Consider the following 15,703-nt stretch of genomic DNA (forward strand, 5'->3'; position numbering starts at 1 on the left):
AACTCGCTGTTGGCTGGGCTCCCTGCCTGTGCCATTAAACCCCTTCAACTCATCCAGAACGCCGCAGCCCGTCTGGTGTTCAACCTTCCCAAGTTCTCTCACGTCACCCCGCTCCTCCGTTCTCTCCACTGGCTTCCAGTTGAAGCTCGCATCCGCTACAAGACCATGGTGCTTGCCTACGGAGCTGTGAGGGGAACGGCACCTCAGTACCTCCAGGCTCTGATCAGGCCCTACACCCAAACAAGGGCACTGCGTTCATCCACCTCTGGCCTGCTCGCCTCCCTACCACTGAGGAAGTACAGCTCCCGCTCAGCCCAGTCAAAACTGTTCGCTGCCCTGGCCCCCCCAATGGTGGAACAAACTCCCTCACGACGCCAGGACAGCGGAGTCAATCACCACCTTCCGGAGACACCTGAAACCCCACCTCTTTAAGGAATACCTAGGATAGGATAAGTAATCCCTCTCACCCCACCCCCCCCCTAAGTTTTAGATGCACTATTGTTAAGTGACTGTCCCACTGGATGTCATAAGGTGAATGCACCAATTTGTAAGTCGCTCTGGATAAGAGCGTCTGCTAAATGACTTAAATGTAAATGTAAATGGACTGCTGATGGAAACTGAGGAGAATTTCTCTCTGTAATAAAGCCTTGTTAAAAGTTCATTTGTGGAATTTCTTTCCTTCTTAATGCATCAGTTGTATTTTGACAAGGTAGGGTTGGTATACAGGAGATAGCCCTATTTGGTAAAAGACCAAGTCCATTTTATGTCAAGAACAGCTCAAATAAGCATTTGCAAAAACCATCAAGCGCTATGATGAAACTGGCTCTCATGAGGACCGCCATAGGAAAAGAAGACCCAGAGTTACCTCTGCTGCAGAGGATAATTTAATTAGAGATACCAGCCTCAGAAATTTCAGTGCAAATAAATACTTCACAGAGTTCAAGTAACAGACACATCTCAACATCAACTGTTCAAAGAAGACTGCGTGAATCAGGCCTTCATGGTCAAATTGCTGCAAAGAAACCACTACTAAAGGACACCAATAAGAAGAAGAGACTTGATTGGGCCAAGAAACACGAGCAATGGACATTAAACTGGTGGAAATCTGTCCTTTGGTCTGATGTGTCCAAATTTGAGATTTTTGGTTCCAACCGCTGTGTCTTTGGGATGATTTCTGCATGTGTCGTTCCCACCATGAAGCATGGAGGAGGAGGTGTGATGGTGTTTTGCTGGTGACACTGTCTATGATTTATTAAGGGTTCAAGGCACGCTTAAACAGCCTGGCTACCACAGCATTCTGCAGCAAGACGCCATACCATCCATCTGGTTTGCGCTTAGTAGGACTAGCATTTGTTTTTTTTAACAGGACAATAACCCAAGACACCTCCAGAGAGAGAAAAAAATCCAATATGCATTGTACAGACACCTACTGTATCAACACAAAACTCTTCTGGCAAGACCCACGCAATTTAATAAATTGGAGGTGGGAGTCTCCCAAAAAGCTATGATTCAGATTCTGCTGACTGCATTATCTAATGACACAATATACCTTCCTCTTTTAGACAGTCCGGCCTAACTTAAATCAGAATTGCCGACATCCACATTTCTTTCCATTGACATTCCTTTCAATAATGGACTGTATGGCATTCTGTCATGGATTACTGCCACAACAGGGCCAAGAGTTTTAAATATAAGCAGATGAATGAATGGCATTAGAATAGTGGCTATATCCCAAATAGTATCACAACTTTTGACAAGGGCCCATTGGGTTCTGGCCAAAATAGTGCACTATAAAGGGAATTGGGTGACATTTGGGATATACAACGTGAGTCTTTCAGCAGGCTCTGAGAAGAGGCTCTGAGAAGAGACGTCACCGGCAAGGCCCTCTACAAATCCTCTGTTTAACATAATATTTACAAAGCTTGTCCCCATTCTCTTGGAACCTACAAGGCCACATTCCTAGAAAGCATTAATATTCATGGAATGTCATCTTTGATATAACGTCCTGCCACCAAAAAACAACAACTAAAACAGCATGGGTGTCAGGTGCGGTTTGGAGAAGTGGTGTGGAAGGTGAGGCCAAAGCCCGGGTCATGCAGCCCCAATCTAACAGGGCAGGATATAGAGATCCTGATTGTCACTGCACTGTGGTTTGGAGAGGTGGTGGGGATGATGAGGCCAAGGGGTTGATCCAAGAGACAAGTCAGGTTGCATGTTGGAGTCTTTTCTGCTCCCGCAAGACTAATGCAAACCCATAGCCATTTTGTGCTTCTCAAAAGAGACACTCACATTGCTACTATGTGCTAATGTTGATTCAGAATAGTTTAATGTTGAAGTCTCAGGAGAGCGTCAGAGGGCGGTCTAAGGACTCTCTTCAGCAGACAGAACAGCTGTTATATTTTGCATTCCTGCTAGAACTGCTCACTGGAAGGCTTTAACTCCTAAAAGCATTGTGTGAATTGAGATGCTCCAAGGATGCAGTTTGCACCATTCTTTGTGTTCATGTGTATGTACAATTGGTCTCTCGAGGCTACAAGGAAATGTGCAACATTCAGCATGCAGTCACTAACAGCAGCAGCACACCAGCTCTAGCAAAGTGGGAGAACACTAGCAGAACTGAAGTCAAATCAGACCCGCTTTCATAGATCTTGATTTCCCATGTACTTTATGTGCAGAATCTATTATTTAAAGATAATGTCCTGGAACCAGACCTCATACAGCCGTATTGATAAATCAACACAGCATCAATAGTTACCATAGATATTGGACCTTTCTGTTGTAACCCTGTATTGATGTGTTCCTTTTTAATGAGGAACATTCATCCGGTTCTTTCATAGCTAGCGAGCTTTAATCATTCTACTACTGCTCAAAAAGACTGCTGCACTTAGCTTTCCTCAACATACGGTTCTGCTATCTTTGGCTCGACAAAGAAGATGCCAAGAAAGATGACTATGATGAATAGGGTACTATTGGATTCAATGCTTTTTGAGTTGTTTACAATGAAATAGAGTGGCAAGAAAAAGACTGGAAACACTATGGAGGGGCCATCAAAGAACTGGAACTACTTTGGTATTTCAGTGAAAGGAAGCATTTACCAGCCCATAGTGAACTATTATGGGACAGATAGTTAGGTTGATATTATGGGACACATAGTCAGATTGATATTACGAGACAGATAGTTAGGTTGATATTATGGGACAGATAGTCAGATTGATATTATGGGACAGATAGTTAGATTGATATTATGGGACATACAGTCAGATTGATATTACGGGACAGATAGTTAGATTGATATTATGGCACAGATAGTTAGATTGATATTATGGGACAGATAGTTAGATTGATATTATGGGACAGATAGTCAGATTGATATTATGGGACAGATAGTTAGATTGATATTATGGGACAGATAGACAGATTGATATTATGGGACAGATAGTTAGGTTGATATTATGGGACAGATAGTTAGATTGATATTATGGGACAGATAGTTAGGTTGATATTATGGGACAGATAGTCAGATTGATATTATGGGACAGATAATATCAACCTAACTATCTGTGCCATAATATCAACCTAACTACGGGACAGATAGTCAGATTGATATTATGGGACAGATAGTTAGATTGATATTATGGGACAGATAGTCAGATTGATATTATGGGACAGATAGTTAGGTTGATATTATGGGACAGATAGTTAGGTTGATATTATGGGACAGATAGTCAGATTGATATTATGGGATAGATAGTCAGATTGATATTATGGGACAGATAGCCAGATTGATATTATGGGACAGATAATCAGATTGATATTATGGGACAGATAGTCAGATTGATATTATGGGATAGATAGTCAGATTGATATTATGGGACAGATAGCCAGATTGATATTATGGGACAGATAATCAGATTGATATTATGGGACAGATAGTCAGATTGATATTATGGGACAGATAGCCAGATTGATATTATGGGACAGATAGTCAGATTGATATTATGGGACAGATAGTCAGATTGATATTATGGGACAGATAGTTTGATTGATATTATGGGACAGATAGTTAGATTTACTGTCGACAGTACAACACTATTTTCAATCGCTGAGATTAGTGTGCATCATTTTCCAACAGTTGTCAGGTTCAAGAAACAATGTAGAAAAAAAAGCTGTTGATGGCTGTTGAAATGTAAGAATATAACAGTGTATAACAGTGTAACAATTTCTCCTGTAGGGCGTTTTCCTGTTAATTACCCCCCCCAAAAAAAATATCCAGGAAAAAATAATTAGTTAAAAACACTTGCAGTCAATGATTAAATGAATTTTTCACTCTCAATGAAAACCCCTTTGCTGCCTTAATCAAGCTATCTACTAATGAAACTATTGCTCATTGTTGCTCATTCAAATACACAACAGGATCCACCTTGTGGTTGTAATGCCACACACATACCATTGTTGTATTTGTATTATTAGAACAAATCAAGTGATGAAATGTCTTTGACACAAGTTGACAGATGAGTTATATCGTGTAGTATGTGTAGATAGATGTATTGTGTTGTTCTATACTGTTTTAAACCATTATGTTAGTAATTGTACTTGTATTTTGTATTTATTAAGGATCCCCATTACTCTTTCTGGGGTACAAACACATTAAGGCACCTACATTCCAAAAGATAAAACAGTACATAATATAACATTGTCACACCCCTACATATCTACAACACAAAATGTATAATACCACCATACAACAATATTACAATGTACGTGTGTGTAGAGTGCGTGTGTGTCTCTTCACAGTCCCCGCTCTTTCATAAGGTGTGCTTTTATCTGTTTTTTAAAACCTTGCATCAGTTACCTGATGTGGAATAGAGTTCCACGTAGACATGGCTCTATGTAGCACTGTGCACCTCCCAAAGTCTGTTCTGGACTTGGGGATTGTGAAGAGCCCTCTGGTGCCATGTCTTGTGAGGTATGTATGGGTGTCTGAGCTATGTGCTAGTAGTTTAAACAGAAACCTCGGTGCATTCAGCATGTCAACACTTCTTACAAAAGCCAGGAGAGATTGACATGCATATTATTAATGTTAGCTCTCGGTGTACATTTAAGGGCCAGCAGTGCTTCCCTGTTCTGAGACAATTGTAATTTTCCTAAGTCCCTCTTCGTGGCGCCTGACCACACGACTGAACAGTAGTCCAGGTGCGACAGAACTAGGCAGGCACGTGCACGGAGAAGGTCTACCAGAGCCCGAGCACATGCCCCTTTTGCCCCTTTAGGGGCCGGTGTTATAAATGACACATTTCAAAGTTTGTGTATTATGTTTTTTTGTCTGGATGTTGTTCAGAACCCATGAGCATCTACCTCTGTCTGTGCACAGCCCTGTATAAGGAACAAAGCACCAACATCTTCTCTGCTGCTGATGGGGATTTCCCTGTGTTGATATTGACTTTGTTGACCTACTTAGAAATGGTGGATCAGATCTGGGATTTCAATTCGACTTCCCTTTTCAAGACAATGGGAGAAAAGAACCAGGAAACACCATCACACTGTATGCCAAGATCCTTCTGCATATCAAGGGTCTGCTTTAACCTGGCTGGCATTACTAGTCTATGAAATGACCTTCATTCATTTGTGGCTTTTATTGACCATTTACTTCACCAAATCCGCTCTGCTGTCAAATCACACTGCAGCGACATCTGTAGCTTTGATGTACACCGGTGTAAAGGCTGCCTGACTGTCTGTCAGAGAAACTGTTACACCTGGGACTAAAAGGTGCGTGTCACTTCTCTATGGATAGAGTACATTTGACATATCACAATTGAAGCCCTGTCATGCTGCATGGCTATGCATCCTCTCCTCGAACTGCTACTTCAGCTCCTTTTCTTGCCGATCTGCCTCTTTGTGTTTCCCATGTACCCTTTCAGAGCTCCGTTGTTTATCTCCGGCTTTTCACCCACCTACAATCTCTGCATTGATATGGAATCAATGAAGAATTCCCCATCTGATCGTGATCTTCTCTTTGGCAATGCTCCAGCAAAACCACTAAGGCAGAATAATCCTCTTTGGGTCAGTGGTTCTAGAAGCCCACAGGAGGTGCAGCATGTTGTTGCATAGCACTAATGCATGATTGCTGGCTAGTTGAATCAGTTATGTTAGTACGAAGCTGGAAGAAAGGGTCCCCAGGACCAGGATTGAAGAACAAGTGCTCTTAGGTTATTTTCCTATATTCCATATAGTGGTTAAATGACCAACAGATAACAGAGCTAACAATATACTGGTCTTCAACAGGTTTTAAACTTATCTAAATACCTTACTTTCATACGCAGGTAATTAGCATATGCCTGTAAAAAGAGAGGGGAAGCAAACACATCAGTTTCACCTCAGCAGCGTATTCAATATTGCATCTGTGACGTTCATTTCCCATTTGAATGATTCCCTAAAGATGAAATCAAGAGATATTTTCAGCTAAGAGAAATCGCTCCCTCTTGGGATTTGGAAGGGGGAATGTTAATCAAAGTAAATATCAGGATCCTCTGTGGCAATGATAATGGTTTATAGTTACAGCTCCTCTCGCTCTTTCCCTCCCACTTTCTTTCTTTTCTTTCCTTTTTTCTTTTCTTTCTTTCTCTCTTTCTCTCCCTCTCTCTGTTGCTCTCCTTACCTTTCCATCTCTTTCTCTCTCCATCTCGTTCTCGTTCTCGTTCTCTCTCTCTCTCTCTCTCTCTCTCTCTCTCTCTCTCTCTCTCTCTCTCTCTCTCTCTCTCTCTCTCTCTCTCTCTCTCTCTCTCTCTCTCTCTCTCTCTCTCTCTCTCTCTCTCTCTCTCTCTCTCTCTCTCTCTCTCTCCCTCTACCCAACAACTCACAAAGCAGGTAGTGAGTCAGAGGACAACAGGGAGAGGCGGTAAACTGTAATTAAATATCCAGGGATAATCCGCATGAGATTGATGTGCCACACCTATAAATAGTCCTTCTAGTCATCCCGTTGCCTAGAAATGATGGTAACTTTTGCTGTCTCGCTCCCTGGGCTGTTTTACAATAGGAAAGAATGGGGGTTGGCCCGGGATTTGGCTGCCTGTGGTCTGTGGTGATAACACTACTGCAATAATGGAGCCTCCTGGGGAAAGATGAAACATTTCCTCTCCTTACAAAAATGAAAGGATGCGGCTTTATTGAGAGAGGAGCTGAGAGACGAGTCCCTTTATCACTTCCTTTACAATTACAGACCTGGTTTAAAAGAAGAGCAGTTTAGAGGTGAGAGAATGGAGTGTCAAACGGCTGTCTGGTCTAACTATTACCGTGTCAATTCATTTCCTGGATACTCACCAAGTATCCAATCCTTTCAAGTACTATGTCGAGGACAAAGGATCAATATCTGCTTCAAAATGAAAGCATTTCCCACAGCACTTACCTGTATTGGATACATGTGGTTGGACAGAGATTTCAGTTAATCCCAGGTCATACTGTGAACAATACAGTGGCAAAAGCAAAGCACTCTGCTCTAACAAACGGAATACTATTTGTACTGCTCAATTGTGATTCAGCAGTAATGTCAGAAAGAAGGTCAGTTGCCATTACCAGTTAGGTTGAAATGTCTCAGAGGTTCAAAAAAATATTATGTCCATTTTCTTGTAGCTATCTGAGGTCATCCTCAGGTCATACGGTGAACAATACAGTGGAAAAATCAAACAAGCTTTCTGATGGACTGAATACTGCACAATCGGAATCCATGCTTTAAGATTGTGTTGATCACGTGGACTGGGATGTGTTCCGGGTAGCCTCTGAAAATAACATAGACGAATACACGGATATGGTGACTGAGTCCATCAGGAAGTGTATAGGAGATGTTGTACCCACTGTGACTATTAAACCCTACCCAACTAGAAACTGTGGATAGATGGCAGCATTCGGGCTAAACTGAAAGCGCAAACCATCCCATTTAACCATGGCAAGGTGACTGGGAATATGGCCAAATACAGTGTAATTATTCCCTCCATAAGGCAATCAACAGGCAAAACGTCAGTACATAGACAAAGTGGAGTCGCAATTCAACGGCTCAGACGCGAGACGTATGTGGCAGGGTCTGCAGGCAGTCACGGACTACAAAGGGAAAACCAGCCACATCACGGACACCAACGTCTTGCTTCCGGACAAGTTAAACACCTTCTTCACCCGCTTTGAGAATAACACAGTGCCACAGACGCGGCCCACTACCAAGGACTGTGGGCTCTCCTTCTCCATGGCCGACGTGAGTAAGACATTTAAGCGTGTTAACCCTCGCAGGGCTGCCTGCCCAGACGGCATCCCTAGCCACATACTCAGAGCATGTGCAGACTAGCTGGCTGGAATGTTTACGGACATATTCAATCTCTCCCTATCCCAGTCTGCTGTCCCCACTTGCTTCAAGATGTCCACCATTGTTCCTGTACCCAAGAAAGCAAAGGTAACTGAACTAAATGGCTATCGCCTCATTGCACTCACTTGTTATCATGAAGTGCTTTGAGAGACTAGTCAAGGATCATATCACCTCTACCTTACCTGACACCCTAGACCCAATTCAATTTGCTTACCACCCCAATAGATCCATAGATGACGCCATTGCCATCGCACTGCACACTGCCCTATTCCATCTGGACAAGAGGAATACCTATGTAAGAATGCTGTTTATTGACTATAGCTCAGCATTCAACACCATACTACCCTCCAAGCTCATCATTAAGCTCGGTGCCCTGGGTCTGAACCCCACCCTGTGCAACTGGGTCCTGGACTTCCTGATGAGCTGCCCCTAGGTGGTGAAGGTGGGAAACAACACCTCCACTTCACTGATCCTCAACACAGGTGCCCCACAAGGGTGCGTGTTCAGCCACCTCCTGTACTCCCTGTTTACTCCCTGTTTACCCATGACTGCACGCATCCAACTAAATCATCAAGTTTGCAGACGACACAACAGTAGTATGCCTGATTACCAACAATGACGAGACAGCCTACAGGGAGGAGGTGAGGGCCCTGGGAGAGTGGTGCCAGGAAAATAACTTCTCACTCAACGTCAACAAAACAAAGGAGCTGATCGTGGTCTTCAGGAAACAGCAGAGGAAACACACCCCTATCCACATCGACGGAACCGCGGTGGAGAAGGTGGAAAGCTTCAAGTTCCTCGGCATACACATCACTGATGATCTGAAATGGTCCACCCACACAGACAGTGTGGTGAAGAAGGCTCTTCAACGTCAGGAGGCTGGAGAAATTTGGCTTGGCCCCTAAAACCCTCACAAACTTTTACAAATGCACAATTGAGAGCATTCTGTCGGGCTGTATCAGTGCAGGTGCATCAAGGCTGGGACCGAGAGACTGAAAAACAGCTTCTATCTCAAGGCCATCAGACTGGCCATTTTAATAATGGAACACTAGTCACTTTAAATAATGTTTACATACTGCTTTACTCACCTCATATGTATATACTGTATTCTATTCTCCTGTATTCTAGTCAATGCCACTCCGACATTTCTCAATCTAATATTTATATATTTCTTAATTACATTATTTTACTTTTAGATTTGTGTATTGTTAGATATTACTGCACTGTTGGAGCTAGGAACACAAGCATTTCGCTACACCCACAATAACATCTGATAAATATGTGTATGTGACCAATAAAATTGGATTTGATTTGAGTACTAGATACATGGGAATAAAATGAAGGGTAAAGTACAAGGAAAACTTTCTACAGCCTTCTGAAACAAAAACAACTATTGTTGCAGGTCATGTAGAGCTGTGTCAACTAACATAATCATTGTTACGTTCCCCAGTTTCTGTGTTGGTGTGGGTTTGTATGTGTGTGTGTATTTCAGGAAACGGAATCCTGTATTCCTCAAGCAGCCGATTGGTCGGCCCCATCGATGATTGGAGCTCTGAACTCCTACTGCAGCTGGAATAAGGCCAGTGTTCCTTTATCAGGAGGGGAGAGCGTCTGTGACGTCCTGTCTTGGTTGTTAGGCCATGAAAGTTTTTGTTGAAAGTATTTTGTAGCTGCTACTCCTGAGGTATGTGTGTGCCAATAGGATTCGTGTTTTTGATTATTAAAATAGTTCATTTAAGTTAGGAATTATTCTGTTTTATTTGTTCCCGGGGGGAAGGGGAACACACCGTGGAAGTGTTTAGGCAAGAGGCCTGGGAAAACATGACCCGTAGTATTTACTCTGTCTATGCACACTAGGTAAGACCTGGGCAGATCACCCCCTGTATTTTGGTTAGGGCACTAGGAGGTACTAAAATATTAAGTAGTGGGTAGGCAGGTAAGGTAGGAAGTGGGGACACTTTTACTTTCTTTGCTTTGGTTCCATCCAGACCATTTCCCCCACAATACCGTGTTAAGAATAATAAATTAAACTGTCATTTTCTCCGCCTCTGTCGTCCTCCACCTACGATCACATACCTTTTTCACTCCACGGGGAGTTTAGTTATAGCAGGGTGTTGCATTCCCTCCGCCAAGAGGCGTACGTAACAATTAGCTACAGTAAAGTGTGAACAACACTTCTATAGATAAGTGTGTCGTCAGAAAGCATTTGCGTTGACTTGCTGTCACTACTGAATATCATTCCTCATTAACCTTTTACTGCAGTGGGCTAAATCAGGGTCACACAGATTGTTTCTTGGTCGTCTTAAACAAATCTACTTTGAGACCCAAGTATGCACCTCACACACATGGTTCTGGGCTTAAAAAGAGAAGACACCTGTACCATGTCAGATAAGAGATGAAATGTATTACATTTTGAGTTTGCATCCCAATATTACACTTTATATACATAACAGAAGACTGCAATACAACAAAACTGTTTGACATAGAAACACCAGATCTTTTAATTTATCATCTTTATTAATGATGAATTTATGAAAAATATGAATAACATTCCACCCATGAGGCCAGAGAGGGCGCTTCTGGTAATTGACTGCAGGAAAGGGCTACGTCAATATTAGCACATCTGTTTACCCACAGGTATCATTGTGTACTGATTCATTAAATGTCATCATATTTTATTCATGTGTTGAGAGGCTGCATAACCTCCAGTGTTCTGTTCAATTAGCAGGTTACACTTTGAATTGGATCTAGGAGAAACTGGACTGTCCTTAACCTGGTAAATGTACTAATAGACAGCTTTGTCAACTTACACACACACACACAGCCAACCATGTCATGTTACCAACGAGTACATTATTTCTCTCTATTGGTATAACATTTTTCATATTTGCAAGGACTTATTGAGAGTAAATTCCAGGGTTCTTGGGACCACATGGTATTTATGGGCTCAGTGTGGATTCATCTCTATGTGTCATGACTGGGCTGCCTCCCACCCTCCCACACAGTATATCAATCTTCATGTAATCACTGCAGCTCCATTCAGAGAGAGAGAGAGAGAGAGAGAGAGACCCTGCAATTACCCAGCATACTGTTAGACTGTCCTATTATAAACTCAAGTGTTGGAGAAAAGAATATACTCTATTTGCCATAAAACCTTAAATGAGAGGCTCAGTTGGCCATGATATTCAAACATTGCTATATGTTAGGCAGATAACATAATGCTTCATATTCATTCTGAAAAGAAAGCTGCTTTTGATGGACATGGACATTAAAAGCTCATGGTCGGTCAAAAGAATGGCATCAATATATCAGTTTTCCAACAGGTAGCTTAGAGCCACTAGAGATCATTTCATCAGATCACAAGCTATCGTCTGTATCAGTCCGTACTGTTTGTGGGAGTGTTGCATACAGCCACCGTGTAAATGAAATGTGTTGCTACTGTAATACACACCACCCACCCAGCACACCACAGCAATGTTTCACTTATTGTTACATAATGAGGGCTAAACACTTCATTTAGGATCCAGAACATGCAGATGGGTAATTCAAATAGAAAAAGGAACCGTGTAAAACACTGTGTTATAATATCGTAATATGTCATTGGGAATCAGTGCAATGGAAAATGGATGACAGGGAAGAGGATAGAACAGAGTTAGTGCTTTCAGAACTGTTGTATATTTACATTGATGAGGTACAACAGCAAACTGAAAGGGGAGGTTTAGTTTAAGAACAAACTAAGCAGTCTAAATCACTTAGAGGGGGGTGAGGGGCTATCAAAAAGTGGGATGACCGTGAGGAGCATCCTTGAAGTAATCTGCTCATATTGTATGTTTTCTTGACTATACTTTTGATACTGGATGATTTAACCACTCATTGTATTGCTACATGAATTGGTGTGCACTAAAAATGGCAATAACTGAGTATTCAGAAATATTGTAGTATAATGCAATTTTCGACATTTGGAATCCTGATTCCCACAGTGAGTAGAATGGCTATGTGCCGTTAATCATTGACTAATTCGTTAACCCAGAATGAGCTAACAATCTGGAGGTCCTGGGGATCTATGTATCAAGCATCTCAGAGTAGGAGTGCTGATCTAGGATCAGTTTTGCCCTTTAGATCACAATGAATAAGATTACAGAGACAGGGGTAATAGATCAGTAATCTTACATTACTCTTAAGGTACTTGATACATACAGGCCCTGAAGTACTTTATTAGAAGGATAAGATGCACATTGCTCTGCTCTCAGCGCTCCAAGGGGTGTTAAGTATATACGATGCAGATGATGATACAGATCCTCTACCCACAATACTTTGCAATTCACACTGAAACCATAAAGTCTGTGGAACAAGACTGGGTTGTTTCTTTTTTTGGTCTTAAATTGAAGGTATTAAACCGTTTTGTGGTGACAACAATTAGATGAAAACCTAAGTGGTGTTCCCATACATTCTTACAGTAAGTAGGCAAATGGAAGAGTGACTTCACTTGATTGTTCTCGCTCTCTGATGGCTTTCGGGGTGACTTCTTTTCCTGTCACTAATAATGCAATTTCCTCTGGTTCCCCAGCCCCTCCCGTCTTTGTGTCCCTCTGACTGCTCCTGTCTGAGTAGTACTGTGGACACAGCCCTCTCACATTTGGGTTGTGCTCAATCCCTCAAAGTCAGCCTCTCTTCCTGCCATTCTCTAGCACTTCCTTCAGGAAGCATCTGCTTATTTCTGACAATGAAGCTCTGCAGCATAATCTAAATAATAGTCCTTCACTCCGGGAACATGGAATAATTTGTGTATCCCAAGTGGGGTACCCCCTGAATGACTCACAAAGTGTAGTTGTTATTTAATTACACCATTCTGAGTTTCCTGTTTCAGGGTTGACCAAACCACACGAGGGGTCTATTCCCCGAGGGAATGAATCATACAAAGTCCACTTTGTATCATCACATCCTGATACCAGGACCGTTCATCAGCAGGCTGGCATATCCTCTCACAAGTTCTGTTTATCCAGTTGGATGTGTGCACCTCTCTGGTTCTCTTTTCTGTGAAGTAAAACTTCCTGCAGCTCCGACAAAAACAAAAGTGAAGCTGGCCTGGTGATCTGACAGGGAAATATGATCAAAGAATCAAAGGATGTCAGTTACTGGAGTTTGGCTGATGGCACCTGGACTACATTAGTGTATTTTTCTCACAACTCATTCCGGCGTTGGATCTTAGGCTACTGGGTACTTTAATGCATGGGTAATTAGATTCTACATGGCTGACGTTTGGCTGTGCCACCACCTTCTCTGCAGAGGAAGTGGATGGCTGTATCAAGTCTAAGCACACTTCCTGTGCTTGTTGTCTTGGGAGGACCCATTAGGGGCAGCTAAGAAAGCAGCAGCAAAATGAGCATTGTCAGCCAGTCCATTACAGGAGCGGCGAGCAGGAGGACCATTGTCAGTCTGAATGAGAAACACTACCGTCAGATCGATGGTGCAAGCAGGGAGAATGGAGTACTATTGGATATGCCTGTGGAGTGTCTTGGGGGTAGGTTTGTGCGTTCCTGTTGCTAAACCCTATTACCTTCATCATCATCCTCTCAACTTTGACAAAGCTTCAGAAGCCTGTCAGCCTGGCAGTTTCCTAACTAAAGTGGCCAGTATGGAGGAAGCCTCAAAGATTTTGAAAGAAATCTCGGAAACACTATCCAAAGAACGTACATTTCAGTTCTGGGTTGGCTTGATGAAAGGAAAGGGGTCATGCGTGAAACATGACGCACCTCTGAATGGTTTCAAGTGGACGGTGGATAACAGCAGCGACACAGAACTGGATCAGTGGAAGTATTTGCCCAAACCAACCTGCACGGGTATTTACTGTGTATTTCTCTCTGGTGAGTTTAATGGAACTGAGATTGTGAACTGGGGATTTGTTTCCAGTACCTGTAAGACAGAGTATCCATTCATTTGTAAACAACGTAATGGAGAGGTACCTATCATGAAGCAGTGTCTTACCCCACACATACCAGATGCCCGATTACTCAGGCCAGACCCAAAGGATCATAATAAACTGAATCTGGATTGTGGATTTGGGAAAATGTTTGAACTGACTTGCTCTGCAACGACTCTAACATGGGAACGTGATGATGGATCGGATATACGTGGCATTTGTGCTTCATGCAAAGCAGGTTATATGACAGATGGGTCTGGAATCTGTGTGGACATTGACGAATGCAGAGATCGGCCCTGTAAAGACCAGTGTGTTAACACTGAGGGTTCTTTCCTCTGTAAATGCTCTGATACAAATAAAAATGGAAATCTTCAAGATGAGGGCTCAATGGCATGCAACGAACTACCAGCAGCTACCATTGCTCCTGAAGGTAGTGACAACCATTTGGTCCAAGACTATACCCCAACTTCTAAGCCAGCAATTCAGGAGAAGCCTTCTCTCGCCTCTCTGCCGGACCAACACACTACAACTTCCCCTACAGACGACATTGAGATAGCGGACCAGAGTGGAGACCAAGCCTACATTTTCATACCTGTGCTGATAGCAGTGATGGCCTTGGTCGTTCTGTTAGTCGTGGTGCTATCTATTGTTAAGTGCTGCCTCAGGAGGCGATCACAGAAACTGGCCATGAAAAATGCAGAGAAAATGGCCATGAAGAGGGCGGAGTCCTCCAAGGACAAATACTCCCTGGAAAACGCAAATGAGACGGAGGCAACTTAAGCAGCAGCAGTGTGAATGGAGGCCACAGATAAGACTCAGACAACCGGAAGGTTTTAACTGACAATGTATAAGATCTCTCATCACTTCCTTACATCAATAAGCACTGGAACAAAATGTTTTTATTGAAAGGATTTTTAAAAAAATCCGCAGTAGGTCACTGTACAGGCTTTGGATATTATTGTTTTATTGTGAGGATTTGTATATGGGCTGAGGGCTCACATTTCTTCATAATATTTGCTAGGCCTTTATGTTGCATTTACTTATTTTATTGCTGTATTGTATATATGTGGTTTGTATATATGTCATTGTGTAACATATGAAGATGAATTTGATGCTTCAGTATTTTGAAAGTCTCTAGTCCTGATATAAAGGATGATAACCTCTGCCCATGGTGTAAAATGTTCAGCCCATTAACCTAGGTCAGTCTCATTTCAAAAGAAAGACACTATCTTGTCAATAAAACAACTGTTTATAAAAGCAATAGATTGTATTATCATTGAAAATAAAGGATTAATCAATTCTGAGCAAACAGACACCGTGGGCAGGTTTACCCACTGGGCAAAAACGGGTTGAATCAACGTTGTATCCATAAAAACATTTTGGGTGTTTAAATCAAAGTGATGACGTTGAATCAACGTGGAAAACTGATTGGATTT

At 42.3% G+C, this 15,703-nt stretch overlaps 1 protein-coding gene across 1 annotated transcript; it reads left to right on the plus strand.

Moving 5' to 3' along the window:
• Positions 1-13,337: 13,337 nt before the first annotated feature.
• clec14a (C-type lectin domain containing 14A) lies at positions 13,338-15,528 on the plus strand. Its single transcript, XM_046309140.1, has one exon. It carries the CDS (start codon positions 13,788-13,790, stop codon positions 15,045-15,047), a length of 1,260 nt encoding a protein of 419 aa, XP_046165096.1. The 5' UTR covers positions 13,338-13,787; the 3' UTR covers positions 15,048-15,528.
• Positions 15,529-15,703: the final 175 nt, after the last annotated feature.

This window comes from Oncorhynchus gorbuscha, linkage group LG17, assembly GCF_021184085.1.
Source record: "Oncorhynchus gorbuscha isolate QuinsamMale2020 ecotype Even-year linkage group LG17, OgorEven_v1.0, whole genome shotgun sequence".
NCBI classification, from domain to species: Eukaryota; Metazoa; Chordata; class Actinopteri; order Salmoniformes; family Salmonidae; genus Oncorhynchus; species Oncorhynchus gorbuscha.

Bases quoted from the DNA above. Each gene is read 5' to 3' on its own strand.
- clec14a (XM_046309140.1), top strand. From the start codon at position 13,788: ATGAGAAACACTACCGTCAGATCGATGGTGCAAGCAGGGAGAATGGAG.